General features: G+C 49.6%; 8 protein-coding genes and 1 non-coding gene across 9 annotated transcripts; 5 read left to right on the forward strand and 4 right to left on the reverse strand.

Moving 5' to 3' along the window:
• Positions 1 to 85: 85 nt before the first annotated feature.
• Positions 86 to 178, reverse strand: FOBCDRAFT_t191. Its single transcript has one exon. It is a non-coding gene; the product is annotated as a tRNA-Phe (tRNA).
• A 1,264-nt stretch (positions 179 to 1,442) lies between these two features.
• FOBCDRAFT_231710 (uncharacterized protein) lies at positions 1,443 to 3,891 on the forward strand. Its single transcript, XM_031190374.3, has 2 exons — positions 1,443 to 2,805; positions 2,855 to 3,891. The coding sequence occupies exons 1-2, from the start codon at positions 1,500 to 1,502 to the stop codon at positions 3,772 to 3,774; spliced, it is 2,226 nt and encodes a 741-aa protein (XP_031034359.3). The 5' UTR covers positions 1,443 to 1,499; the 3' UTR covers positions 3,775 to 3,891.
• A 30-nt stretch (positions 3,892 to 3,921) lies between these two features.
• FOBCDRAFT_231711 (uncharacterized protein) lies at positions 3,922 to 7,001 on the reverse strand. Its single transcript, XM_031190375.3, has one exon. The coding sequence runs from the start codon at positions 6,875 to 6,877 to the stop codon at positions 4,100 to 4,102; it is 2,778 nt and encodes a 925-aa protein (XP_031034360.2). The 5' UTR covers positions 6,878 to 7,001; the 3' UTR covers positions 3,922 to 4,099.
• Positions 7,002 to 8,059: 1,058 nt separating this feature from the next.
• Positions 8,060 to 11,089, forward strand: FOBCDRAFT_231713 (cation transport protein-domain-containing protein). Its single transcript, XM_031190376.3, has 10 exons — positions 8,060 to 8,116; positions 8,184 to 8,304; positions 8,363 to 8,499; positions 8,554 to 8,934; positions 8,982 to 9,038; positions 9,100 to 9,435; positions 9,483 to 9,597; positions 9,648 to 10,362; positions 10,410 to 10,453; positions 10,500 to 11,089. The coding sequence occupies exons 1-10, from the start codon at positions 8,080 to 8,082 to the stop codon at positions 10,726 to 10,728; spliced, it is 2,172 nt and encodes a 723-aa protein (XP_031034361.2). The 5' UTR covers positions 8,060 to 8,079; the 3' UTR covers positions 10,729 to 11,089.
• A 396-nt stretch (positions 11,090 to 11,485) lies between these two features.
• On the forward strand, positions 11,486 to 11,863 carry FOBCDRAFT_323106 (uncharacterized protein). Its single transcript, XM_031190383.3, has 2 exons — positions 11,486 to 11,563; positions 11,618 to 11,863. Exons 1-2 carry the CDS (start codon positions 11,490 to 11,492, stop codon positions 11,748 to 11,750), a joined length of 207 nt encoding a protein of 68 aa, XP_031034368.3. The 5' UTR covers positions 11,486 to 11,489; the 3' UTR covers positions 11,751 to 11,863.
• A 1,266-nt stretch (positions 11,864 to 13,129) lies between these two features.
• FOBCDRAFT_253092 (Alpha/Beta hydrolase protein) lies at positions 13,130 to 15,332 on the forward strand (the record flags this gene model as incomplete). Its single annotated transcript, XM_059611024.1, has 5 exons — positions 13,130 to 13,539; positions 13,597 to 14,134; positions 14,232 to 14,636; positions 14,690 to 14,905; positions 15,012 to 15,332. The coding sequence occupies 5 exons, from the start codon at positions 13,130 to 13,132 to the stop codon at positions 15,084 to 15,086; spliced, it is 1,644 nt and encodes a 547-aa protein (XP_059465845.1). The 3' UTR covers positions 15,087 to 15,332.
• Positions 15,333 to 15,576: 244 nt separating this feature from the next.
• On the forward strand, positions 15,577 to 17,702 carry FOBCDRAFT_323107 (amino acid permease/ SLC12A domain-containing protein). Its single transcript, XM_031190385.3, has 3 exons — positions 15,577 to 17,103; positions 17,192 to 17,303; positions 17,354 to 17,702. The coding sequence occupies exons 1-3, from the start codon at positions 15,768 to 15,770 to the stop codon at positions 17,487 to 17,489; spliced, it is 1,584 nt and encodes a 527-aa protein (XP_031034370.3). The 5' UTR covers positions 15,577 to 15,767; the 3' UTR covers positions 17,490 to 17,702.
• Positions 17,703 to 21,793: 4,091 nt separating this feature from the next.
• Positions 21,794 to 22,676, reverse strand: FOBCDRAFT_53277 (uncharacterized protein). The gene has a single exon (XM_059612236.1). The coding sequence runs from the start codon at positions 22,551 to 22,553 to the stop codon at positions 22,080 to 22,082; it is 474 nt and encodes a 157-aa protein (XP_059467851.1). The 5' UTR covers positions 22,554 to 22,676; the 3' UTR covers positions 21,794 to 22,079.
• FOBCDRAFT_53284 (kinase-like domain-containing protein) lies at positions 22,677 to 24,620 on the reverse strand. The gene is made up of 2 exons (XM_059612237.1): positions 23,738 to 24,620; positions 22,677 to 23,630 (listed from the first exon to the last, which is right to left on the reverse strand). The coding sequence occupies exons 1-2, from the start codon at positions 24,426 to 24,428 to the stop codon at positions 22,801 to 22,803; spliced, it is 1,521 nt and encodes a 506-aa protein (XP_059467852.1). The 5' UTR covers positions 24,429 to 24,620; the 3' UTR covers positions 22,677 to 22,800.
• Positions 24,621 to 27,122: the final 2,502 nt, after the last annotated feature.

Genomic DNA, 27,122 nt, shown 5'->3' on the forward strand with positions numbered 1-27,122 from the left:
ATGTCGGTCGGTTCCTGCTGATAACGACTTCATGTCCGCTGGCCTCCCCACTTGTTATCGTGCTAGACACCAAAAAAAAAGAACTTGCGGTTTATGTGGATCGAACACATGACCTTCAGATATCAATTGATTGAAGTTTGACTTCAGTCTGACGCTCTCCCAACTGAGCTAAACCCGCTTGTTGAATTCTTGTCACTTATTGCAACTCATGACCATTCAGTTTGAGGCATTGCTCCGCAGACGATTGAAGAAAGGCGACGGAGAGATGGCATTTCCAGCCAGGAGCCCAGCGTCTGTCGCTGTTCTGCCGCTCATCGAACTCTACCTTATTGCCCAAAGTTAATTGGTCGCTTGGAGGATGTGTACAGTGAAAGTCAATTCAAGCTCTGCCTCTCTCCTCTGATTTGCAGATGATGTTACGCAGACAACCATCAACAGCATCGTATCAGGAGACTAGCGAGTGAATCGATTTGGCTATAGTAGCACACGACATGAATCTGGGAACTTTCTTTTCCTCGTATGGAGCGGCAAAGCTCACTCCCCGTCCTTGATGATATGATGCTGCCTCATGAAGTGCCTTGTGTTGAGCCTCCTGAGCTATCGAATGTGGGTGCCTTGTGCGGGAGCTGGGCGAAGTAGGGCTGAAAATGCAAGAGGTGTAGACAAAATAATACAGGTAACTTCCGAAGTACAAGCCTAATTATCACTGTCAGTTTAATCATCTTGAAGCCTCTTTTCTTTCAGCTACCTGCACTTGCTAAGTGGGGCCATGTTAGGCAGAGGCCCAAGCTTCCTTAGCGGGTCCGGGGAGGAGTCAGGACTTACAGGGGCCCCCACAGGGGCTTTTGAGCTGTAAGTCCTAGGCCAAGGGATGGGATGGGATGGACGGCAAACATCACCTCACTTTGATTCTGGCCACTGAGATCAACGTTTCAAATGATGCACGTAACACAATCAACAATCATGCATTGATAGACATCACTTTCTTGTTATTTGTCTCCCGTCTTTCAAAGTAATGACCAGTCAGAGGTCTATCAAGCTACAATTGGCGGGTCATGGCTATGTCTTTACCCAACAACCAAGACGCCTTTTTGCGGACTGCCTTTACATGTGCCTGTGCATGCAGCTTCACCTGCTGCCGCAAGCAATGGCTGACAATGGCGTCAAGGCCAACGGTGAGGCAGCAATGGCACCAGGCATCAGCAAGTCCTAAGCTATCGGATTGGATCCCATCCCTGCCAATCCTGTCCTTGGAAGCCAAAAGTCGGCTGTATTTACTGTGATTTACTGGCGCTAGATCTATACTCTAAGCCCAGGCTTGTTTTATCTTCTCTTTCTCCCCTGCTAGGACGTTTTTGAATTTTAATCAGGCACCTCATCTATCGTCAAATATGACCCGCCTTCCGCCTCCTCCTCTCAGGCGATACTCATCCTCCACCATTTCATCATCCTCTTCTTCCTCCTCCTCCGCCCCATACACCAGAAGATCTCGGTTCAGCATGCTCGAAAACGTTGGCGAAAACATTTCTGACATGACATGGAAATGGAAGTACAAGCTTCTCCACCGCAAGAAATCCCCTCTCGATGAGCCACTTGATCTTGAGAAAGAGTACAAGGAGGAGGAGCCCGAGGAGATAAACAACAAAGATCCGTCGTTTGGTGCCGACACCGTCATACAAACCCTCTACGAGGGAAAGAACTCGGACCCTGCGAGGAATGATTGGGACTGGCAAGACTTCCCACCCAAGCAAGTGTCCAAGGCCATTGCTAAGGCTCGAGACCGTGTTGCCATTAAGGTGTACAAGATCAAAGACATCCAGAAGGGCGCTATCTCAAACCGATACCCTCTCAAGTACCACCAAGTCGATGTCCAGAACCCTCTTCTTGTTAGCGCAATCGAGCCTATCCTGAAGAAGGAGAACCTCCATCTCGATGTCCATGATACCGCGGTCTTCAAAGAGCCTTTCCGCCCTCTGTGGTTCTGTCAAGATGAGATCCGAGACTTGTATCGCAATACCAAGCAGGACGACCCGCTGAAGGGATATCTGCAACTGTTCCTCAGAGTTCTTGATGAGATCTTCCGGGATCTCAAGATCAAGCGACGAAATTTGCTTGACAAGGATCTCATTGACTTCCGAACGGCCTGGACTCTATTCCCCAGGGACTCTACAGCCTACAGCTATGGAATGAACTCCGAGTTCATTGCAAAGGTGGATGGTACGGAGTACGACACCAATGAAGGTGTCATGCAGCTCGTCCTGACGGCCAAAGTCATGGCTTTCAATGGCGAGGAGTTCATCTGGAGGAAGAAGTCGCTTACGATCAACGAGTTCGCTGGAAACAAGCCCATTCGTGACCTTCGCCATTACCCTTTCGAAAGGCATCCAGAAAAGGATGCTATTGAACAGCGCTTGGTGTCGCGGGGCCGCAAAGTTCTTGACCTACAGGGCTTGACGTACTGCTCATACAACGGCATTGCTCTGCACCCGGGAGAATCTGGCGTTGAAAAGCATAACGTGGAGTGTCGTATCCTAGTCGATGTGGTCGGATATAACAAATACCACCTTGCCCAAGGAAAGCGCGAAAATAAGGACCCAGAGATCGAGGTGGTTGATGTATCGCGCCGCCGCCGTAGACAGGATCTCGCCGACGCCAAGCCTGAAGGCAAACACCCCAAGACACAGCAGAAGAGGCTCAATGAGGAGGATCAGACCAAGAACAGGGAAGAGCTTCTTCAGAAGCCCAAAGAGCTTGCATTCATGACCGAGCTGATTGGTGGATACGCCTTGAAGAACAAGCTCTGGGGTGAGATCACTGATGCCTGATGTTCTGTGCTTGTGCTAATAATTTATAGTTTATTTCTATGTCGAGGATCTTGAGCCCATTGTCTGGAACGATCAAGCGTATTCCCACCTCGTCTTTGACGAACAGCAAAAGGATTTAGTGCTGTCGTTCGTTGAGAATCACAGCCTTGCCAACGGCGCCAAAACGGCTATGGAAGATGTAATTGTCGGCAAGGGCCAAGGTCTCATCATGCTTCTGTCTGGTCCTCCTGGAACAGGAAAGACCCTCATGGCCGAAGCGATTGCGGATCGCACCCATCGTCCTCTCTTCTACTTGCAGGCTGAGGATCTGGGTATTAATGCTGCCGCTCTGGGTGCAAACATCAAGCGAGTGTTTGAGATGGCTACGGAGTGGAACGCTGTCATCCTACTTGACGAAGCGGACGTCTTCATGGCAGAGCGTAACCCCAATGACATTCATCGCAATGAACTTGTCAGCATCTTTCTTCGCGAGCTCGAGTACTATCGCGGCATCATCTTCCTCACCACCAACCTGTACCATACCATTGATACTGCGTTCCGCAGCCGAGTCAGCTTGCATCTCCTCTTCAAGTCTCTCACCCGTGAGGCTCGCGAGACCGTTTGGCGCAAGTTCCTCCAACGTCTGCCTGACAGTAACCGCATCACAGATGTCACGGACGAATCTCCTGCCACGGGTTCCACCACGCCTAGGAACGACGGCACAGACGAAGATGCTGGAGGAGAGATCACCGCAACCTATGAAGACAAGCCGCTCGATGACGAGGACATTGCAGAATTGTCACTCTGGCAACTCAATGGACGAGAGATCAAGACAGCTGTCAAGATGGTGCGCAGCTGGTGCGATCACAAGGGGTATATCATGACGCTGTCGCGGTTGGAGAATGGTATCAACGTAACGAGCCCGCATTCGAACAAGGATGGCGATGTCGATAAGGATCTTTACGAGTGATTTGGTGTTTTCTCTCTTTTGTTTTCAAGATACCAGTCTGTTTGTTGGTGGTTCTATTTTGTTGTGATGTGATGCTTTATTACCTTATAAGTCAATGAAAATATTGCAATTCTTTAGCACTTTGATCCCAGTTGAACCAGAAGCATATATGTGAACTTGCTGCTATTCCATGTACTACATACCAGTACTTTCGTAATACCTTTCCTAACCCATGCCTGATCATCCCGAATATCATAATTTACAATAAACCTCAAAAACCAGATGTCCACGCTACCATCCTTTATCGCCGAAACAAAAGTTTTGCATGTGTATATTAGACATTAATTCAGCCCCTTGATCGCAGTCCTCTTCGGACACCAGTTTGTGCTGCCCTGCCCGTCTTGGTCACGCCTGTAGGAGCAGAACCCTTGACCTTGGTGGCTGTGGCTTTGGCTGCTCCTCGTCCTCGCTTTGCGGCGGGAGCTTCAGCAGCCTTTGAGCTTGGAAGCTCGCCCTTCCCAGCCTTTCCCTTTGCGGGCCGACCACGAGCCTTGGGCTTCTCTGGTTCAGCCTCAGTCTCGGCCTCGACAGCAGGTTCTGGTGCCTTCTTCGCGGCAGCTCGACCACGAGGCTTGGCAGTAGGCTTTGGTTCTTCAGGTTCGGCGGCCTTGGAGCGAGTAGACTTGCCACGCTTGGGTGCGGGCTCTTCCACAACTTCCTTGGCAGCCTTTGCAGGCCGTCCTGTCTTTCGGCCTGTAGATTTGCTTGGTTCCTCAACAACTGGCTCCTCGGCTTTGCGTGTTGTACGGCGCTTCTTGGTCGCAGGTTCAGGTGCTTCAACTTCAGGCTCAGGCTCGGGTGCTGTGCGTTTAGAACGACCACGCTTTGTGGTGGCGGTCTCAGCAAGGACAACTTCAGCGGCCTTGGCTGAAGCAGCTGCGCGTCCTCGCTTCCTGGGGGCCAACTCGGGTCCAGATGCAGCATTCTCGGCCAACTTAGTAGCTGTCTTGGCAGCTCCACGCTTCTTTGTAGGTGCAGGCTCAGCTACGGCCTCTTCGACAGCCTTTGAGGCAGCTGCCCTTCCACGTCGTTTGGGAGCCGGTGCTGGTTTTTCCTCTGGGGCAGACTTAGCAACACGGCCACGTCTCTTGGGCACCGGCTCTTCAGCCACGGTGTCCTCGACAGCTGCAGCACGACCTCGCTTTCGCGTCTTGGGCTCTGGAGCAGACTCCTCAGCTGCTGGCGCCTCAGCCTTAGTAGCAGGGCGACCACGTTTCTTGGGAGCTTCGGCGGGCGCTTCTTCTTTGGGCGCAGCTGCAGTTCGGCGACCACGTTTTGTGACAGGTTCTGCTTTCTCAGCTGGAGGGAGAGCAGCAGCAAGCTTTCTTGTAGCTCGGCCTCGCTTGGCTGGAGAGGGAACTGTGCGTGGCTTGACTGTGCGTGTGCTTTTCTTTGTGGCAGGAGCATCATCAGTCGAATCGGCACCTCGCTTTGCCCGACCAGCACGCTTGGGTGCTTCCACTTCTGGCTCGACTTCTTCTTCCTCTTCTGTTGGTTGAGGAGGGTTCTTCGGTGGCCTGCCACGTGGCTTTGGTGTTGTCGTAGGAGTCGCTGCGGCACGGAGTCCAATTGTTGTCTTAGGTGTCCGGGCTGTCGTAGCTCTTCGAGGTGTCGTTACAGCCTTGCTAGCGCTGGCAACGCGGCGGCCTCTAGCAGACAAGGGCTTGGATGCGCTAGGAACAGTGATTGGAGTGGCATCCGACTTTCTGGGTCGGCCTCTCTTTGCGGTGCTTGGGGGCGCGGCTGGAGTGGCTACAGCATTGCTCTTTCGTGGGCGTCCTCGTTTTTGGGGGGTCTGATCCGCGAGAACACTTGCAGGCATGGACTTGCGGGTTCGTTTCTGGGCTGACGAAGGAGCGTTCTTAACCACGGGTGATGCTGGCGCAGAAGCAATGCTTCGGCGGCCACGAGTCGGCTTTGTAGCAGACCCCGAAGCCTCTTCCACAACCCCTTGTGTGCTTCGTCGGCTCCGCTTTGCAGATGCTGGCGCAGGTTCTTCAGCAGGTGGCGGTCCGTCCTCAGGCGCAGGAGCTTGGGAATCGAATGTTGCCTTTTCAGGCTCTGACATTGATTTCAGTTCAACGACTAGGGAGGGAGTGAAACCAGCTCTTTCGGTCTGTTGTTCTAATTGTGTCGAGGTAGCTCTTCGATTCTGAGACTCATCTGGTTGAGGTGTCGCCACGACTGCAGGAGGTGGCGCTGACATGCGCTTCATGATACCTCTGCCAACCGAAAGCAACGCGCTCTTAAGCGAACTAGGTCCTGTGGCAGGGGCTGAGGCGATCTCTGGTGATTTGGATTGATCTTGTCCTGGGGTTTGTTGGCCATCAGTGGCCTTGTTGTCGTCGGCGGCTTGCTCGATGGGTGTCTGGGTGGGTGTTTCCTCAACGCGATCGGCTTCACGATTTGCGGCAACATTGTCAAGTTCTTGCTGAGAAAGTAATTCTTCGGGCTCCTTTTCTGAGGACTGGACAATGGTCTCGGTATACTCATGAATCTCAACGCGTGACTCCACTACGACTGGCTCAGGATCAACGCCTGCTTCTGCGGCCCCTTCTTCGGTGGGATTTGACTGAATGATCGAGTTCTCTTGCGTGCGTGCAGCAGATTCTTGCAGCGGCGAGAATGGGGCGCGTTCGGGGGAAGTAATATAAAGCGCATCGGTAGGTTCCTCAACGGTAGCGGATTCTTGTGGCGTATCATCTTCAGACGATTTAGAATAACGCGAAGGCTGCTCAGGAAGAGCAGAGACATCGGGGGACTCGAGACCGTCGCTGTTGAAGGTTGTATCGCGCTGCCAGGGCCAGCTAGGAGGAGGACCAGGGCTTAAAGCAGTCGAGGGTGCACCTTCAGGAGCCGGGTTTCGGGGCATGAAAAGAGGGTTGAATAAAGGGGAAGCCTCTGGGCGATATGATTCGGCGAAAGAAGCATCATCAGCCTCGGGCATGGTGTTGGGCACACCAGGCGACGAAGAAGCGACAGCGACGCGCTGAGCAAACCCAAGCCAATTTGAGGATCCGGAGCCAGAGCCGGAGGGGGGGTCCTGGCTAAAGTTGTAATCCATTGCTAAAGGCGAAGCTCTAGATGGGTCATTGATAAGAGATTGAATTGTCAAGAAGAGAAAGAAAATTGAGGTTGAATTTTGTTTTGTTGTTTACTCGATTCGCATGATGATGTATGACCCAAGCCAAAGCTCGTGTTGCGACGCGCTTCGGGAGCGCGATTAGAGTGCTTCTCCACTTTTCGATGAGGGGTGACATAATGTGTCTTCCCTGTCTGTTCGCGCGAGCACTTACAGTTGATCTGATCTTGGCGCTTGGCATTTGAGCTTGGCGTTGACATCCAATCTTTAATCTTGCTTGATCATCTCAACCTCAATTCGAATGTTGATGTTTCAGTATTAAGATTTGTTTTCGAGGTTCAAGACATGGATGACAGAAGCAGCATGACTCAGGCACGGATATTACCCAGCCTCGTATTCATGTCCACGCCCTGTGCAGCTTCACGTTGCACTCCATTGGGACAGTTACTCAATAGCGATCCCCAATGTGTTGATGCATGGAGCTGACAGAAAATACGATGCGTTCAATTAAACAACAGCGCTAGAGACACCTCCCTACAACTGTATCCGCTATAAGGTTATCTCTTTACCCCCGAAGGTTTAGGCATGTGATGCAGACCCAGCTAATCTTGCACTGCCACCGCCTAAAGCCCAATCAGGGAGTCATCAAACAAAGCACCCAGCTGCTCTCAATGAAACGGCCTGCAAGTGACGTTATATCAGCCAAATCAGGTATCGCGACGCCTCCTCTACTGTACATACGTATGGTACACTCAGTGTCCCTTACCGCCATTCCCCTGCGGTTCTATCGGCCGTGCTCGATGACTACCGGATACTACCCTGGGCAGAGAGGTTCTTCCTTAACAATACCGTGACAATGTCCCGTCTATTGTCAGCAAATTGTGGTGGCCACTTACAGCCACTGCGTTAGCCCACCGGGTCCTATTGTCAATGCACCACTTCCGCTGTTGCAGATGCCTTCATAGCTGGCATCCCGGCTCCTCGGCTTGGCAATAATTCGCTCAAACACTGCCTGCTCGCACTCTCTTCTTACTCAAACGAGTTGGTCTGCAACCTGCTCACTTACTTTCCTCGGAAAACGGCACAGAACATCTAGAATTTACGCCCGTTCGAGTTGCAAACGGCCCTGAAACACCTTCTCACTAGGGCATCGTCTTCGGCGTTTTAACGCCAAACAGACGAACATGTGGCGCCCAAATCTCAATTTTGTCAAAATACACTGTGAGTGCCGTTCTACTGAAAAGGTGCTGATAGGATGCGGCTGACAACGCTACTCGGCGGCACGTAGACATCTACATCATCTGCATGGGTCTGTCGAGCTTCTTGTTCATCTATCCAGAAGGCAAGCTGAGTGCAATCGATGCCTATTTCTTTGGCGTTAGCGCCTCGACCGTTACCGGTTTAACTACGTGAGCCACTTTCTACAACACTTGTGGGCTTCAACGGTGCTAACCGTTTCCACTACAGAGTCGATGTTCCTGTACTGAAGACGTACCAGCAGCTGTTTCTGTACTTCGTTCCCCTGGTTTGCAACATTGTGACAATCAATATCATTGTTGTAGTGGTGCGCCTTGTCTGGTTCCGAAGATACCTCAAGAATGCTGGTCAGTTCGTTCTCGCCTGTACTTGGCGGCCATTACTGACCTTTCGCCATATAGCTCCTGCTCTACTCAGCAGACGCAGACCAGTGGACCTGGATCCTAAGGAGGACCCGGAAAATGCAGCTGACAATCCTCTTTCGGAAGTACTTGATAAAAGACCGGGACTTGCACGATCTGTCACAGAACGCGTTCATAAGAATGTCGCGGAGCAGGATGCACTCCCGCCGATCGAGGCTCGGAGTCGGACTGATCCAGCTCCTGATCCTCCACACCAACGGCCTGTAGACATTCTTTCACCCACAATTAAGGAAGAGAAGGTGAAAGAGGGAGACCAGCACGAAACAAGAATCACTTTCGATCCTTCGACCGATCACCATCCTCGCCATGAGCAGCAGGAGTCAACTCTATATATCCCCGGCCCTCGCGCTCGAGACCAAGGTACGCCCACGATTCACTCCTTTTCTCGTACCAACTGACATATTCAGGCCTTCCTTTTGTCGAGCTAAATACTGAACGGCGGTTCAGCCGAGATACTCGAGATGGTACGACCCCTGTCTGTTACTGCATGTATTGTATGTGACGTGAGCTAAGCCCTCCTTCTAGAAGATGTCATCGAACCTATTTCGCGAACTCAGTCCACGCCTGTTGGTACCCTTCGCCGTAGACGCAGCGCTGGCCTTAGTCTGGCTCAAGTCCGTTCTGTCGAGCGTGTCGCTACCGTAGCTTCGTCGCTCTTTGTTATTGGCAACCCTGCTCAAGCGCCTAAGGAGCGTCCGCTGGCCAGGGCACCAACACTTGCCGTGGGTGACTTTCCCCGTTTATCTCGAGAGGTTACCATAGGGCGTAACTCCATCTTTCACAACTTGTCGTCTAAGGACCGGGAGGAACTGGGTGGCATCGAGTACAAAAGCCTGAAGCTCCTACTCAAGATAATTATTGGTAAGTCTTCGGGCGATTGGCCAGGGACAGCCTGCTAATATCTACAGGCTACTATGTTTTTCTTCACTGCCTCGGGGCTGTCTGCTTGATAGCATGGGTTCAGCATGCTCCCAACAAATACGTTGAGTACATTGACAAGTGCGGGCAAAATCGAATTTGGTGGTGAGTTTCCTCCTGGGTTATGGCTTCTGTCCTTCTCACCTTTTATATAGGGCAGTCTACTCTGCTCAAACAATGATCACCAACTTGGGTTTTACCTTGACTCCTGACTCAATGATATCTTTCAATGACGCTCCAGCTCCCCTGCTCATCATGAGCGCCCTCGCCCTGGCTGGCCACACCTTCTATCCTGTCCTCCTCCGGCTAGTTATTTGGGCTACCTCGAAGGCCGTCTCGAAACAGTCCTCCCTTCAAGAGCCGTTGCACTTTCTTCTCAATCACCCACGGCGATGTTATACTCTACTTTTTCCCAGCGGGCCAACCTGGGCGCTTTTTGGCATCCTTGCCCTCCTTAATCTCGTTGATGTTCTATTCATCATACTCCTTGACCTAGACAACTCGACTGTGACGGTACTTCCTGGGTGGCAGAGGTTCTGCGCCGCCGTGTTTCAGGCTGTTAGTTCTCGCCACACTGGTACAGCCAGTTTTAACCTTGCCAATGTTAACCCGGCTGTGCAAATGGCTTTGCTCATCATGATGTACATCTCCGTATACCCAATCTCAATCGTCGTTCGATCTTCAAACACCTATGAGGAGCGCTCTTTGGGCATTTACGAGCATAGTCTACAATATGATGAGGAAGATGGCGGCTCATATTTTGTAACCCATCTCCGGAACCAGCTGAGTTTCGATTTGTGGTATATCTGTCTTGGGCTTTTGTGTATCTCTATTGCTGAGCACAAGAAGATCATGGACGGCAATGATCCGGTGAGTATGGCTCCACAAGGCATTGGATACAACACTCACCATAATAGGCATTTACAATGTGGCCAATGTTGTTTGAGGGCGTTTCAGCATAGTAAGGATGACACCCTTCATCATCAGCAGAACTAACCGTGACCTAGCTGTAATGTCGGCTTGAGTTTAGGATATCCTACCATCAATTCGTCTTTTTGCACCGAGTTTACGACATTTAGTAAACTCATCATCTGCGCCATGATGATTCGTGGACGCCATCGTGGACTTCCCTATGCCTTGGACCGAGCTATTGTCTTGCCAACAGAGAAGTCATTGGGTGCTGAGACTATCACCCAGCCCCATGAGTCGCATGAATCTCACGAGCATCGTGAGTAATTTGGACAACACAGAGTTTCTTCTTGATCATACGCGACACTGGTTGGATGAGACCACGGCCTTATTTATTTTACTTTTTTATCGTTCGTTTTGTCTTTCGCCGATAGCATAGCGAGGTCAGAGTTACGCTCAGAGGCGTTCGGTGGATAGACTGGGAGATCCGCAAGACTTTGAACGGAGCATTAGATGCATCTTCGCCGTCCTGAGCCATGGCTCAAGAACTCTTTTTCTACAACAGAGTAGAGGTTTTGTTCCCAGCTTTTCTATTATAAACAGGCTCGGCGCTCTGGATCATCAGCATTTGGGATACAAGACAGCATAGGAAGACACGCCAGAGTCTTCGAATAGAGTGTTTCTTCTACCTTTTCCCACTGGGCGTGCGTTTTGTGACTCTTTGGTCGACATAGCAGTGAATCTCGAAATAACTCAGTCAATTCTTTACCGAGTTGCGGTTCTTCATGGACAGAGTGCAAAGTTTGATCCAATTTGCCCTTCTGTTGTTGAACATTAATATCTTCAGAACTTTGTTGTGGAACATTTTTCCCCAAGGCACAAAACTTTTACCTTCAGGCTCCAAGTGAGTATAAAACCTCGTGCATCTTTCTTCATTCCGAGCAGTCATTTCTCGACACATAAATCCCTTTCACGATTACTCTCGAAACACGAACTCATCTACACCCCGTCCCATCCCTTGCAACGGATTTCGGCCACTCCACTGTCGAAACTCTCCAATCTTCTTATAAACTAATACACAATCAATCATGGGTCTCTTCTTTTGTCCCTTCGGTGGGCTTGTTAGCTGCGTAAAGACATTCCTTGGCGTCTCATCCGCCGTGTATGTCTTACCACCTGACTTGGTATGATTCCACAAGCTAACAATATTTTGCAGGTCATGCTGCGTTTTCACATTAGGCAGTGGGCTTCATATGGCCTTCAATGACGAGACAGAGGATTCGGGGCTCTGGGATGAGAAGTCTAATCAGGGAATACTTTGGTCGTATGATGATGAGCCTTCGGTTTGAACCATGCACCGTGTATTTCTCCCGGCAGCCTTTGGTTCGTAGCCTCCGGTGCTGGCGTTTTCTACTGTACTCGATTGCATTTTCGACATTTCGTATTCTTTCAAGCCTGTTCTTGAAAGGAGTTGTACAAGTTCAAGGGGTTCAGTGGTTGGAGAAGTCGGGGGGCAAAGTCTATTCGCCCGGTCATGCATGCGTTTCGGATCAAGCTTTGGAAAAGCCTGTATGCAAGAATGAGCTTGCGACTCGAGCGCTGCAATGAATGACTCTCAGGTTCTTCATGAAAGGCTATCATTCAATTAACTTACTTCTCTGGGAAAGACTGGCTCGAGATTCCTCAAATGCTACGTTGGTAATGGCTATCACACTTCTACACAAATCACACATGAGCCCTCACTGGTGCAACGGGACTTGATTAAATCTTCAATTTCGACCTCCAGCAAGCGTGAAACTTCGGCGCGGGATGAACCAAGTATGCCAGACCTTTAATCTACACTCTTTAACAAAGGGCCCTGGCACGTATTTGTTCTCCCGACTGAAAGCAGAGCCGTATTGTCTGTCGATTGTCGCCTAGTACCTTCAGCGAGCCTACAATAAAGAGAAGGGAAGTCTATTCGTTGGAACACAGGAGATGAAGCATTGGTCTTCTTGTAGTGAGTGAAGCATGTTTCACAGCTGAAGATGAAAGACGTCCTTCGCCCCTGGGTTTCTTCTACCTGATTCCCGGTTCAAGCTTCGTGGCATGACCTACAACGGCGAAATCAAGGCTCCAGCTCGCCCATTTCCAGATCTGATTCCTCCTTGACTCGAAAATGGAAGTAGCTTGGCACCAACCATACCTACTACCAGATGTCATTGGTATTGGCACGATATCGAATTATAACGGAAAGGGGATTCGTTATATGCACATTTCATAAAGCATGTGCCAACCAAATCCTCACATTTGTACGAATTCTCATTAAGGAAGTCCCGAATCCCTTTCTTTCGCTTTCGACCATTCCGTATCATTGTCATCTATCTTGGTCTGCGTAGTCCACTTTTGTAAAATGTCTGATGCTTTCAAATACTTCAAATCTCAGGGGCTGCTCTTCAAGGGCCGCGGCCGCAACTCCCCAGTGGGTTCTAGGCATTAGAGGAGGCAGAGTGTTCAACTCCTTCCGAACTCATCGTCGCGACTGACTTAACTCGTCGTTGACCCCTTCCATCATTGTCATCCTGGGAGTCAAACGACTTCAAGCCAGACACATTGGTAAACAACTTGGACCTCTACACACAACTCTCAATTCATTCTATCATTTACAACCCGCCCATTTCCATCGGCGTGTCAACGTTATTCAGTATACCACCCTCTCAGCATCACATCATCACCCTCCCTATTCAACATGAAGCTCATAAACATTATTCCCATGCACCTGTTCCTGCAAAGCACACACGCTACATTTCTGCCCAAAGATGACCTTCCTAATATTCCCAAAGACGTTCACGTTTTCTTTCCCGATGATCGCATCAACTGGACCCGGTGCAATTTGGGCATTGATGAATACAAGAAATATCAAAAAGCTTTCGAGTGCGGTAATCTAACTGTTCCTCTCGACTATACCGACAAATCCAGCAAAAACACTACGACATTGAATTTAATCAAGCTCAGAGCCACCAAAACCCCGTTCAAAGGCAGCATCATCGTGAATCCTGGTGGTCCCGGTGCTTCTGCACTCGACGCCGTTTTGACGCAAGGACAAGATATGGCAAACATCACTGGCGGATTCTACCATATAATTGGTTTTGATCCACGGTAGGTGACATATCAGCTATGACAGGTTCATTAGAGTCAAATCTAACCTAGAATTAGTGGTACTGGCAAGACGATGGTTCCGCTTGGTGATGAAGGATTTCCGGGGCAAATGATCGAAGAGCTCTTCTACACCTTTCAAAATTCGTCATATTTCATCACTCAACAATTACTTAGCGATGCTTTGGATTATACACGCACTATTACGGAATCCTTTGTTGCGAAAGACGCGGATCTTAGGAAGTTCCGTGGCACTGCATTCGTCGCCAGAGATATAGCGGAAATTGCCATGGCATTGGGTGAAGGTAACAGCATCAACTACTGGGGTACGTCGTACGGCACGGTCCTAGGCCAGGTTCTGGCTAGTATGTTTCCTGACCGTATTGAACGCATGCTTCTCGATAGCAATCTGCTCGCCGACGACTATGTCAATAACCTCGCGCTCAACAGTACCAAGGATGCCGAGAAGGCCTTGTATCATTTCTACGACGAGTGCATGGCAGCCAAAAATGATTCATGTCTCTCAGCTAACAAGCTTCCCAAAGGACCAGATGACTTCCTCAAGGTCCTCAATCATGTCTTCATGGTCTGCACAGGAGTTGGGGGGGGGGTTACACAGCACTAAATCACTCTGGCTGACTGGCTCGATTTTACTCGCTCTCTACGAAGTTAAAGGATACCTTTGGCTGGATGAGCTGATTGATACAGCTTTGGAGGGCAATCGTTCGATGTGCTCCCAGGAAATTGGTGACTGGGCATCTCCATGGAACCCTCAATCCGATCTTGCCCATCTAGCGATCTGGTGCAGTGACGCAAACGTTCGTGCTGAAACTATTGAGGAAATTAACTCTTTGTACGAAAGCGGTCAGGCTAATAATAACCCTTTTTTCACCCCGACCCTGCTTCAACGCTCGGCGTGTTTTCAATGGAACACACACGCAGCTGAGCCGATAAATCTTACAAGCCTTGAAAGAGTCGAAACAAAGAACCCAATCCTTCTCGTCAACGGTGAATACGATCCGGTGACTCCTTTGGATCATGCCTGGAAGATATCTGCCCGGTTTCCTGGAAGCCGGGTTGTTGTTCACGAAGGTGTTGGTGTAAGTACAATACCATGTCTTGAACTGATGGTGATACTAACAGAAATTCATAGCATTGCTTCCGCGCCCATCCTTCCAGTTGCACTCGAGAAATTGTAGCCAGATATTTCATCGATGGAAAGTTGCCCCCAGCAGAGGCCACCTGCAAGCCGGACGTTGATGCCTTTGAGATTGTTGAGATTATACGTGAGGAAAGGGCAAAGGACGCCGGAAATCATAAGATTCCGGTTTTCCTGTGGGTAGTGCTCGGTTTCTTGGGTTTTATCTGCGTGTGTTTGTTTGTTTGTTTGTATTGTTCGAAATGAAACAAAGCTCCTGGGCTGATATAAATTAGTAGAACAGTATTAAAAGTATATGACTATTCCTTCTTACAAGATTACCTATTGGATGTTTCTGCGAAAAGAAAAGCTGGCTGGTTGCTACTCGCGGCTCAACTCAGATGTTTTTTGATGATCTATAACTGGGGATACCGGTGCTGACAAGAAGCGATTGAGAGCCCAAATTAATGCTTATTTCTATATTGTCTCCGCTGCGGTGCCTTAGCCTACCAGCCATGAACAAGCCTAAATAGCTATCAGCTGTCCTTATTAATGCTCCTCCAATATGAAGTTGAGGATCGTATCTCAGCTATTGTAGGGTAGGCAGGAGGTAGCTCTAACTTAGCGTAGTTGATAGATCAGCATCGCCAGATTCTAGAAGGATTAAACTTTGCAAAATTCCAATTAAATGGAGTCCCAACCCACTCCTTCAACCGCGCCATAGATCAAAAGAGCAATCACATCCGCAACCATGAAGAATATTGCCGGTATCCGTATCTGACTGCCCGAAACCCCCCGGTCAATCTCAGATTGCACCATTGGCTCAAGTGATGGCGTCGATAAGACATTTCTCGCCTCGCAAGGGGAGGCAAGAAAACTTAGGGACCTTTAGACTGAGTGACAAAAAGATTTCAAGTAAATTTAGGATAACTAGTATAGATTTAGTAGACCTTAGATGAATATTTTTGGCACCTTGGTCTAATGTTAGAAGTTTTCTTGCCTCCCCTAGTCTCATAAAAAGAAGGCTTCTCTTCGCCAAGACCACGATCAACCCTTATCAAACATTCTCATCACCAGATTGGGAGGCGTCAAGATGAGCGCCGACGTTCTTGCTGGCGGAAAGGCGAACCCGTCAATGGGCGTGGAGACGAGGAACGACAACAACGGCGATCTTGTAACGGCCACCGAGGAGCAGAGCCTTCAGCGCGGTCTGCATGAGAGGCATCTTTCTATGCTGGGTATCGCTGGCGCTATTGGCACGGGTCTCTTTCTCGGTCTAGGTCAGTCTGTTCAGACCGGTGGTCCTCTCGGCGCGTTGCTTGGATATGCGACTGTTGGTCTTGTCGTGTGCGCCGTGCAATTCGCATTGGGAGAAGTCGCTGCGTTATTGCCGGTCACAGGAGCTTTTGTACGGCATGCCGAATTTCTCGTCGATCCCGCCTGGGGGTTCGCAATTGGATGGAATCTGGTTTACGGCAACATTCTGTCGATCCCTTCAGAGATCACGGCCATCTGCGTGTTGTTCGAGTTCTGGACCGACATCAACCCGTCGCTATGGATCATGATCTTCATCGTCCTGACCACAGTCGTCGGTCTCTGCTTCGTCCGGGTTTTCGGCGAGGTTGAGTTCTGGTTCGCCCTTCTCAAAATCCTCTTGGTCGTATTCCTCATTATCCTAGGGTTGGTCATCAACTTAGGAGGCGTCCCTGGCACAGAGCGAATTGGCTTCAGATATTGGAAGGACCCAGGGCCGTTTGTCGAATATATCGCTACGGGAAGTTGGGGCCAGTTCCTTGGATATTGGTCTGTCATGACCAGCGCTGTGTTCTCCTTCGCGGGCGTGGAATCTATCGCCATGGCCGCTGCCGAAACGCGGAACCCTGCGCGTGCTATCCCTAAGGCTTGCAAGAACGTCTTCATCCGAATTCTCGTCTTTTACATCTTGGCCATCCTCATTGTTGGTATGCTTGTGAGAAGCGACGACGAGAGACTGAACGACCAGTCCGGAGCCGCAGGGCAAAGCCCCTTTGTCATCGCAGCCTCGGCGGCCGGTATCCCAGCGATCCCCTCCGTTGTCAACGCCGTTGTCATAACTTCCGCGTGGTCGGCTTCCAATCAGAGTCTTCTCGCCGGTACCCGTGTTCTCTATGGTCTGGCCCTCAAGCGACAGGCGCCTCAGATCTTCCTCCGCACAACCGCGTGGGGTGTGCCTTACGTCTGCGTGCTCTTCTTCACTTGCTTCATGTTCCTCAGCTTCATGAGTCTCTCAAATGGAGCTATGACCGTTTTCTGGTGGCTAGTCGACCTGACAGCGGCGGGAGTTCTGATCTCCTGGGCGTCAATCTTGTTGAATCACATTCGTCTGCGCCTTGCGATGAAAAAGCAAGGAATTCCGGTCGAAAGCCTGCCCTGGCACAACTCTTGGACTTGTAAGTGGGAGCCTAAAGTTATAAAAGTTTATCCTAAAGTGATAAATTTTATCCCAAAGTTATAAAAGTTTAGCTAACATCAGAGTAGTCTACTCTTCTTGCGCCGGTTTGTTCATGACTCTGCTTATCCTCCTCACGGGCGGTTTCCGCGTCTTTACCAGGGGTAACTGGGATCCCGTTGGCTTTGTATCATCCTACTTGTAAGTTCTTCCGATGCCAGAGATCAGTTCACACGCTAATGGTATCACAGGGATATCCCTCTTGTTACCGCAGCGTACTTGATTTGGAAGTTTGTCAAGAAGACCAAGGTCATGCCATTAGCAGAGATACCCCTTCAGGATGCTTTCAGAAAGTCGGAGGAGGACCACGAAGTGGTGACCGCTTAGGCATAGGAGCCCCAGGGAGCAAGAAATCTTCTGGCGTTAAACCAAGGTGCTTAAACCAAGGTGCCAGAAGTACCTAATGTAGGATTTACTAAATCTATACTTAATTATACTAACTTTACCTATGTCTTTTTTGGCACTTAGGATAAAGTCCCAACACATAGGATAGAAGTCCTAAGTTTTCTTACCTCCCCTTGAGGGGGTAATACTAGCGTATCATCTTGTATTAGCAAGCGTTGGAGATAGTAATGGGTATATAAACGTCATTCGATGATGCTCTTGAAGTTCGGGAGCGTGGCTCTCAACATCCTAACCAGCTGGCACCAGTTCGATCTGCCTCGACACCCAAGGTGCGCTTACCTTCAATTCTCCATCAATGTTTGTGTTTACATTTTATTGTCGCATGGATCTTGAGAACGCCGCTGCTGACTCCAGCACTGTGGCCGTGGAGATGAGTTCGTGTCAAGTGTACTGTCTGTGAAAAGGGGCCCAGGTAGCACTGGAGATACTTTCCTGTTGAACTATACCCGAGAATAGTCTAAAAAAGAAGTTACAGATATCTAAGCTGGTCTCTGTTGCTTTTTAAAATGTCTTCCCTTGCTAAACCGCTGGTATTAGTCACGGTGGCCGTCCTTGCCTCGAGCTCTTCATAGAGTTGCAGCCAGGAGGCTCTTCTCGATCATGACTTGGATCTCACTTCTCTAATAAAATTAGATTAACGTTCTTATCTAACATAAATCCTTAAGCCATGTACCAAAGTCTGTGAGCATTATGGGGGATTGCTTGTGCGTGATGCTCAAGTTGCAATCGTCCTCCCCTGACGCTTTTATGACACTCGTTGATATCAACACGTTCAAGGACCAAAAGGCCAGTACTACATGGATTCATCATGTTTCAAGAAGCATAGTCTTATTTGAGACTCTTTTCTTGTTTATTGAGTTGCTAAGAACGATTGTGTACGCTCCTGATCAAAGTGTCTCGGACCCTCATGAACGTGTAACACTCTGACATTGCTTCGGGAGAGAATTAAAACCAACATGGTAACCATAGTTTCTATCTCCTCGAGTACTAGAACCTTCGAATTGATCTGTATTCTGGGTGCACCTAGCATGCCAACTCTTATCCGAGGAGTTACGTGGTTGTCGCCTCATTCAGGGGAACAGCTCAGCATATACAATGGAGGGTTCTCCAGCAACAAAACTTCTGACCTTACACCTAAGTACCAATAATAACTAGTCTAAAGCTATAATAAATTCTAGACTAAATTCAGCCAATTCTTTCTGTTACCTAGGATAGCCATCCTCAGTTGTCTTGCCTCCCCTCAGAGGGAGATACAGGATCTCAATTCTCCAAGAGACCTTTCAAACTACATACAATTGAGATTTGGCGTACATGGCAATGATTGAGGCTATGCAAGTCTTGGGTTTATGTCGTACCACGGCTTCTTCCATGAGCTGAATGTCTGGGAATAGCCTCACACCTCTCCAACGCCTCAGTGTATACTCCTTCAGGAAGCCAAGATTCACTCGGCCAAATGGATGAACATAGACTCCACGAAACGTATGATCTATTCGGTGTGTCCGTCAAGACAAAGCGACCGGAATTTCCCAGCTCGTGCTGTCGGAACGCTCGAAGAATGTCACTCGGAAGCATACTTCCCTCCCAACCGCAGATGTCTTTCATCAACCTCCGTTACACTGTTCTCTCCACGATATTCTTAGAACGGGCTGATTTCTAATGGTACCGACCTCCAGTTGCACTTTCAATTCCCTAGCTATTCCCGCGCCCTGGGGGCTCAACTCAACCGCCACTGACAAACATCCCCTCCCCCGCAACCACTCCAACGGCAAAACACCAAATTAAGGGGATATTCTAACTTCGTTTCACTTCTCCCGAGAGTTCAGTGGCTCACATCGAAACCCTCCAGCCGCTGTCTCTTCAATGCAGAAGGGTTACAACGCGCATAACCAACACGAACCGTCGAACTCTACCAAGAATATCGCGTGAAACACGGCTGACATGCCCATGTAACAATGACATGATACAGCTCACATGTACAACCTTCAGCCACAGGTTTTGTTGTGTTTTTTCCAGCTTTTGCAAATCTCCAGCATAGCCTCATAGAAGTTAAGTTAGTAATTAGAGGGCTATGACGATCAATGGCTTGACTCGCGGGCTATGGGGAAACGTGACACGTTCCCCCCTCGCCTTGGAAACTATCGAGCGATGATAGAGTTTCGGTCCGTAAGCCCAGGTTCACTACACTGTTTCTGGTCTGACAACATCTGTGCGATGTGGCCGAGAACAAGATCCGCAGGCGGGTTGGCTTACATGCCATGAGTCGTACAGCATGGATGAGGAAATTATGATGATCGTGGGTTGGGCTGGGCTGGGCTGGGCTGCGGCTGCGGCTAAGGCTTAATGTCATCCTGCAGGCCAAGGGAGGCTTTGGGTTTGACGGGAGAGAGGGCTGGATCGTGAAAGATGTAATGGTCGGCGCCATCCGGGGGAGAGATTATGGCCGCAGGATCTACGATTACAGCTCGGACCGAGTTGAGGAGGAAAGTCAAATTTGAGATTCCAGATGTTGGTGTTTACGAGGGACTACCTTGGTTGTGTCACTATAGTTGAGCATCTTGTTGCTGTGCACAGCCCATTGTCATATCATGCAGTTGTGAAGGTTACCGGATCTGATCATTCACAACTTAAGTTGCTTACCAACTTTGGAGATATCATGAGAGGTTGATATCATTCTCTCGCCAGGGGGTTGGCTCGGGTTAATTGACAATAGTGATAATTTAGCACTGCAAATCACAGCTGAGACGATCCATCATCATCACCAACCAGCCAACGGTAGTGCTACTTAGTGGCAAGTAGACTTGGCATAGTTCAGCGCTTGGCGTGATACTTGAGTAACAGGTCCAGGTCAGCAGAGTTCATAGACTCGTGCAGGCCACGCTACAGGCGCATTCCAGTGAATGAATGGCTCTGTCTCCCCGAACCCATCAGCCATCATCTCCGTGGAACCACGGGCCTCTTCTTAACTCTAGTTAGTGTTAGTGCTCGCTGTGCCGCACACCCACTCCCGAACCATGATCGGCAACCAGCGCTGAAACCTGCTTCTTCCTCCCCCAAAACGAACCATCAAAAGGGCCAAGCCAAGCCAAGCCAACCTTGAAACTTTCCCGCTTACGTTACGAGATTTAATTAAACTTTCTGGGCATTTTAAGCGAAACCTCACTTTCGTGGTGGCATTTTAGCTACTTTTAGTCTCTTCCTCTCTTCCCACCGGAAACAACCAAGGGAATGAGATGTGATCAACATGCGCATTTCTCAAAAGTCGCTTTTTGAACTTTGACGTGCAGTTCAAGAGGAAATGCCACCGAGTGGTCCGTGATGTTTCTTTCTTTTCTGTTTGGGTGCCCAAGCTGGGCATTACTCTACTCGAAACAAGGGCCTGAGACATTTTTTGAGTGTCTTTTGAGGTTTTTTTTTTTTTTTTTTTTTTTTTTTTTTAATTAGATAGCGGTGAGACTGAGGCCAAACAGACTATTGATTTCTTGTCTGTTATTAGTGACTGGGTTGAGATAATGCAATGCAGCAGAGTTCCATTTCCGTGCTTGTCTCACGTTGAGTGGTCGGCAGTTTAGTTTAAATGGCCTCTGCGGTGTAAGGTACTTTGTTATCACCAGGGTATCACCTAATTCTGTGCACTTGTCAGTACTTGAATGTTATCAGTTGTCTCTCATATTTCCCTGAATAGCTTCACCACCACTATCACCAACTTCTTGTCTACAGTATGTGAGCAGTCAAAATACCACCATGTAAGATTGTCTTCACTTTCATCCTTCATCCATCGCCCCAATAATCGTCTCCTCCTCGTCACGCTACCCTCCTCAAGCCCGCCTCACCTTTTTACGTCTGCCCATCTAATTCGCTACGACCATCTCCACACATCCATTCCAAAACTCATGCCGTTCGCCCTAACTAAACTATCCCTGCTCATTGGGCGCCACGTTCTCGCCTTGTTTTTTTCCCTTCTTTTCTTTTCTTTTTTTTCTCGCTCTCGCAAGCGTTGCATCGCTAACGCCCGCCCCACAATGCACGAGTTCCAGGGATGATTAAGTTGCTTTTTTCTACTTCGGCTCGCATGCAGCTTGAGCGGGAGCACCGTAGTGTGATGCGGTAGACCGGGGTCTATAGTATGTGACGCTATTCCGAAGCCTGTGTGAGACATCATCATGTTGCTGTGTTAGTCGAGACGGTCAAGTTCACTCACATTCGCATGGCACAGCAAAATTGGGACAGTTTGTATGAGTGAGGTATCTTATTGTATGTGATCTTTCATTCATAGGATGATCGGCAGATGCATCTGTTTTGTGCGAGGTGCCGTCTATCCCTCAGTAAACGTATGGTTGCGCAATATGCGCTGTGGCTATTGAGCCATGTCCCCTTCGCTCTAATCTTTGCTTGAGACCAAGAGTCAAGTCCATATGACTCTTGTCCCATGTCAACTTCTTTTCCTCCTCTTCTTGTAGAGTCCCCATCCGATCCGTCATGATAAAAATAGTAAAGAGGTATCTCTGATCCAGTTCAAGTGCAAGCCATGGCCATTCTTCTCGCTTCTATCACAAAAGACAGACGCCTTCCAGAAAGTAGTAGCATAACAAAAACGAGGAGCAAAGGAACAACAGTCATTATCCTCTGGAATTCCTGGGCAAACAAACATAAGCTCTTCCTTGGGCCGGTAGAAAAGAACATAAACGAGGATCGGACAAGCAACAACTCCAATCTTTCCGAGTCTTCTTTTCTGTCTCTGCAGAAATGACAACAAAAAAAGTTCGCCTCCCATAAAAGTCTCGATGCGCCAAACATCATGCTTCTACAACTGATATCTTGCCCATCCTCATAATATTCGAAAAGACAAAACTCCTCGCTGTTTAAATAAGTGTTTTGTAGGTGAAATAAAGAAATTTTTGTGACAAAGAAAATAGAAACCGAAACAAGAAAATGTTGCTCCAAAAAGGGGGAATACAAGGCCGAAAAGAAGCAATCCCAGACTGTCATTCAATGGGTCGTAAAAAAGTGTTTTTGGTAGGCGTATCCTTGCACGGCTTTTGGTAGGTATTGGTTCCATGGAGGTAAGTGTGGCCAAGGGTCGATATTAAAGTCGAGTAATATCCAAGGTGGTATAGAAGAATCAAACAGTGTCCTAGGTCAGTGGGGTTTGTGGCCTCGGTGACATCTCATCCAGGTGAGGTCGTAGTAATAATAGTGGCCGTTATGTCGAAAGCGAGAGATCATTTCTCAAGCCTTAGTAACAGCCTTGAAACGTAGGCATGAAGGGGACCTGTTGATGAAAGGGCACATGGTGCTGAAGCATGGGCACTTGTTGAACGTATTTTACCATATCCCAGATAGGGAAATATGATTTGGGTTGACAAGGAGCCTGCACAGAGACAGGAACGTGAGCCTGTACTGGCATAGGGACCTGCTGGCAGAGCATGGGCTGAGGGGGAACGGCCACTGGCACGGGGACGGGCCCAGAGTACTTCTGGGGCACGAATTCCTGGCTGTGGTAGATGAGTTGATGTTCCTTGGGCTCCTCAGGGTCGAAGGTGTGTGGTGCAAACTCAGGAGGAGTCTGCGGCATCTGGCGTTCCTGTTCAAACTCGTCGTCCAGGTCGTCAATGGTAGAGTCGCTTGATGTGAGCGAACCCTCATCATCCGAGGAGGCAGGCGACAGTGAGTCGTACTCATAGTCGTCGATGATGGCATCCTCGGAGGAAACGTATTCGGTGATGTGGTTTGGTGAGGCCGGAGGTGTCGGTAGAGACGACATAGGCGGCACGGTAAACATAGAGCAGGCCATGATCCTGGTTCGGAGCTCAGAGAGAGTGATCCGCTGCTCGGGGATAGGCTCGAAGATCCGTCCCAAAATGTCGTTCAGTTCATCCGACAATGGGAGGATGGTCTTCAAGAAGTCCTTGGATCCGGCATAGGCACGGTAAGTAGAGTCCTGGAAGGAAGCTTGTTTCCATGGGTTGCGTCCACAGGTGAGGTTGACGAGGATAACTCCAAGGCTCCAGACATCATTGGGGGCGCAAAGGTAGTAAGGCTTCCTAGCAGAGGGGTCCAGGCATTCTGAAAAGAGAGGAAGAAAGTATGTTAGTTGTCTGTCCCATCCGCGATAACATCAAGATGCAAAAGGGGTGCTTTCAAGGGGAGAAGGGAGGGGGAATAGTATGTACCTGGACTCATGTAGAATGTTGAACCGCATCCGTAGTCCTCGGATCGATCATCAGAAGTAGCAAGACCAAAGTCAGCCAGCTTAACAGTGTCTCCGTGGTCTGTCACCAAGATGTTCTCCGGCTTGAGGTCCCGGTGGTAGATTCCAAGGTTGTGGCAGTGTTCAACAGCATCCAGGATTTGCAGAAAGATATTCCTTGATAGTTCATCCTTACCAACATATTGACCGCGCTCAGTGATATTCAAGAAGAGATCGCCCTCAGGGCAGTACTCGAGAATAACATAGATGCAGTCAGGATCATTCACAATCTTGAGCATCTGGACCACGTTGGAGTGTTCCGATGCCTTCCAGTGAAGACGGATCTCTCGTTGTTGGTAGGCAAATTGTCTGGATTCCAGAGGGGTTCCATCGGGATTGAACTTGCTCAAGCACTTGACAGCGTATTTACCTCCGGTCTTGAGATCGACGGCAAGGTACACGACGCCATAGGCGCCAGTTCCAAGGATGTCAGTAAGCTGGAGAGTGCCCTCAAGCACACGGCCTAGCCTGGCCTCCGGGGCGAGAGGGACGCATCGGTTCTGGAAGTGTCGAGAGTGAGGGACCGCAAATGGTTGTTGAACTGTGCACTTAGGATGATCGAATCCTGGAGAGGGCGGAGGGGTTTGGTAACCGAATATGGCATGTTGCTGCATGTTATCTGGTTGGTATCTCACGAAGTAATCCTAGAAACTGGGTTGTATTCTTGAGGTTGAAGTAGATCCTAGGGCCGGCAGAGAGATAATCCAAAACGGCACGGCATACAGCAGCAAGAAAAGTAAAGAGAAGAAAATACTGTGTATTTTCCTACGGCCTGTGATGGGATCCTGTTCCAAAGTCCAGTCCGGTCCAGTGTAGTCCAAACGGGTCGTTATTAAAAAGTTCCTTGGGGTGTGGTTGGTGGTTGAAGTAGCTTTGAGGTCCCGATGGCCGAATCAACGGGTCGAGAAGAGAGATGAGAAGAGTTTGTCGGCCTTCCAGGGGAGATATTGTCGAGTGGGAGGTTGAAGAGTTGTTGTTCGACAAGAGTAGACCAGAAGGTCACGTCTGCGAGAGAGTGAGAGAGAAGTTGCCGGAAGGAGTGTCGTGAAAGTGGTGATAGAGGTTCCTCAAACTAGATCCAGCCGAGTTTGGAGATGGGCAGAGACGATAGATAAGTCTCTCTAGCGAACAAGGACAAGGCGAGCGAGACACACACACACCCAAGACCTGACGGTACGTACATGTTCTAGTCGAGCGAACAGCTTCACTCACTCACACTTGACACATCCACATCCATACACGCCTCGGGCTTGGGATTGCGTTGCGTGGAGCAGGACCCACCACCTCAATCATACCCTTGTCCAGTTGGAGAGATTAATGAGCATGGGTATGGCCCTGTCTTGGGTCTTGGCCTTGGCCTCGTTGTGCGGTAGCGTTAGCGTTGCGTTGCGTAGCGTAGCGTCGCGTTGCGTTAATGCTCTATTCTTGTCTGGGCGTAGAGTGAGAGGGAAGGGGGGCGTCCTTGGCTCATGAGGCGTTGGACAAGTGGCAGGGATTGGACAGAGGACTTGATTTGGTGACGCTGAGCAATATACGAAAAGGCAAGGATCCGTTTAGAAGTGGTTCTCCCTGTGTCACTGCCTCCAGGCCACGTCCTCTCAGGTTCCTCCCAGGCCCACCATCATCTTTTTGGGCTTCTGCTCTGTTCTGTGAGTCTGAGACTCTCACTCATCAGTCTCAGCACTAACGCCATCCATCGGCCCACTGCCACTTGAAGCCTGCCTCGGACCAGTCATAGGTCTCTGGTGGCAGATCTCTAGCAACCTGGGCGGTGCCTGTGCTGTTGTGTTGTGCCGTGTGTTTCTGCTCTGCTGACACCCCCCAAGAAAGCCAGAGTGCGCTGTGCCGTAGCCGTCTTTTGTGCTGCGTGTCCTCTCTGTGACTTGACTGGCTTCTGAGGTCCACCCATCGGGCGAATCGTCATAATCAACAACCCCCGTGATGAATCACAGTTTGGCCGTAGCTTTGCCTCCGTGTGGCTGCCACTGTCCTTCCCAACATCCATCTCCTCTCCCGGCCGGGGCGGCGTAGGCGTACTCGGTACTCTTCTGATGCGGAGACGTCGGAGGCCGGCGTCACTCTCTCTCTCGCTGCATGTTGGAACTCTCATCACACACAGAGTTTGAGTCCGGCCGTGTCTCCCCCCTTACACATGCTTTTACTTTACTTTTGCCGGACCTGCCTCTGAGCAACAACTGGAACGGAACAACAAACCTTTTTTCGCCCAGATACGATTGAGTTTGCGACACGATTGGCTATCAGATGGGCGTCTGAGGCGCTTGGCGACATGTTTTGCACAAAAAGGAATGCATGAAGTCATGGAAACGGATACACACTCAGTTACTGTCTGCTGTGCCTGTGTGATAATAATGGATGGATATCTTGGGGGGCTGAAATGTGAATGTGAATTCAATGTGAAGTGAACTGGCACCACTGTTGCAGAATGCAGATGCTGAATTGCGTCGATCCCCTCACTAATGAGGGTCGCTATTTTGCCCCTCCAGCCAGTGAACGTCCCCGCTGTGAGGCTAGAGCAGCTAGGCGCTGCATAAGTTTATGCCAGCTCCGTTGGTTTATGGTTGGTTGGTTATGCACCAACAATAACTCACTGCAGAAAGATAAGATCGACATTCTTGGTGAGCCATCTCTATTCTTCAACCTCGTGCTTTTCAAACTGCCCTGCCACCCTTGAGCTTTGATTGGTCCGATGTTAAAGTGTATCAAATATCGAGATCACGCATGCTATGCCATGTTCATCACATACTGTATTCTCAACAAGGCTGACAAGGGGAAATGAGATTTGCTTATTCTACTAGAGTTGATCAAAAGAAGCAAATCAGCAGCATGGTGTTTCATCCATAAGCGATCCTCCGTCGGCGGGTATACTGACAGCCCTGGTTGTCTTTGTCTGACTTGAAGCGAGACGAGGCCTGCCATCAGATATCCATTTGGTTGTCTCTGCACGTATCCGTCTAACGGCATGTCTTCGAAGGGGCCTCAACCCGCCCGCTGGCAGCTCTGCTCTATCCTCTGTGTCTGTTTGCAGCGTCCTCACGGGCTGCTGGCCTAGACCCCGGGATCCCATATTACTCGAAGCAGACAGGTGCAGAGCTCGGGTGCGTCAGTCAGTACCACCCAGTGGTCCCAGGCCGCGGTGAGATGCAGGTAGAGTGAATGAGTGGTGTCTGTGTCCCCCTGTCGTGTAGGACGATACAGAGTTTCCAGACAGCACAGCACAGTTCACTTGCTTGTCAAGTCAAGAGACCCCTTGAACAGGCCACGACGGTGACAGTGGCAGCTCTCCAAAG

This window comes from Fusarium oxysporum, chromosome IX, assembly GCF_013085055.1.
Source record: "Fusarium oxysporum Fo47 chromosome IX, complete sequence".
Taxonomy (NCBI): Eukaryota; Fungi; Ascomycota; class Sordariomycetes; order Hypocreales; family Nectriaceae; genus Fusarium; species Fusarium oxysporum.

What these genes read in the sequence shown, in the direction of transcription:
- FOBCDRAFT_323106 (XM_031190383.3), top strand. Translation starts at nt 11,490, where the DNA reads ATGGGTCTCTTCTTTTGTCCCTTCGGTGGGCTTGTTAGCTGCGTAAAG. An exon ending in CTTGGCGTCTCATCCGCCGT is followed by an intron (nt 11,564 to 11,617) that starts GTATGTCTTACC and finishes AATATTTTGCAG; the next exon opens with GTCATGCTGCGTTTTCACAT.
- FOBCDRAFT_231713 (XM_031190376.3), top strand. Translation starts at nt 8,080, where the DNA reads ATGTGGCGCCCAAATCTCAATTTTGTCAAAATACACT. An exon ending in CCCTCGCGCTCGAGACCAAG is followed by an intron (nt 8,935 to 8,981) that starts GTACGCCCACGA and finishes TGACATATTCAG; the next exon opens with GCCTTCCTTTTGTCGAGCTA. An exon ending in TCATGGACGGCAATGATCCG is followed by an intron (nt 10,363 to 10,409) that starts GTGAGTATGGCT and finishes TCACCATAATAG; the next exon opens with GCATTTACAATGTGGCCAAT.
- FOBCDRAFT_231710 (XM_031190374.3), top strand. Translation starts at nt 1,500, where the DNA reads ATGCTCGAAAACGTTGGCGAAAACATTTCTGACATGACATGGAAATGG. An exon ending in CTTGAAGAACAAGCTCTGGG is followed by an intron (nt 2,806 to 2,854) that starts GTGAGATCACTG and finishes AATAATTTATAG; the next exon opens with TTTATTTCTATGTCGAGGAT.
- FOBCDRAFT_53284 (XM_059612237.1), bottom strand. Translation starts at nt 24,428, where the DNA reads ATGCAGCAACATGCCATATTCGGTTACCAAACCCCTCCGCCCTCTCCA. An exon ending in AACATTCTACATGAGTCCAG is followed by an intron (nt 23,631 to 23,737) that starts GTACATACTATT and finishes CTCTCTTTTCAG; the next exon opens with AATGCCTGGACCCCTCTGCT.
- FOBCDRAFT_53277 (XM_059612236.1), bottom strand. Translation starts at nt 22,553, where the DNA reads ATGACAGTCTGGGATTGCTTCTTTTCGGCCTTGTATTCCCCCTTTTTG.
- FOBCDRAFT_323107 (XM_031190385.3), top strand. Translation starts at nt 15,768, where the DNA reads ATGAGCGCCGACGTTCTTGCTGGCGGAAAGGCGAACCCGTCAATGGGC. An exon ending in CTGGCACAACTCTTGGACTT is followed by an intron (nt 17,104 to 17,191) that starts GTAAGTGGGAGC and finishes ACATCAGAGTAG; the next exon opens with TCTACTCTTCTTGCGCCGGT. An exon ending in GGCTTTGTATCATCCTACTT is followed by an intron (nt 17,304 to 17,353) that starts GTAAGTTCTTCC and finishes ATGGTATCACAG; the next exon opens with GGATATCCCTCTTGTTACCG.
- FOBCDRAFT_231711 (XM_031190375.3), bottom strand. Translation starts at nt 6,877, where the DNA reads ATGGATTACAACTTTAGCCAGGACCCCCCCTCCGGCTCTGGCTCCGGA.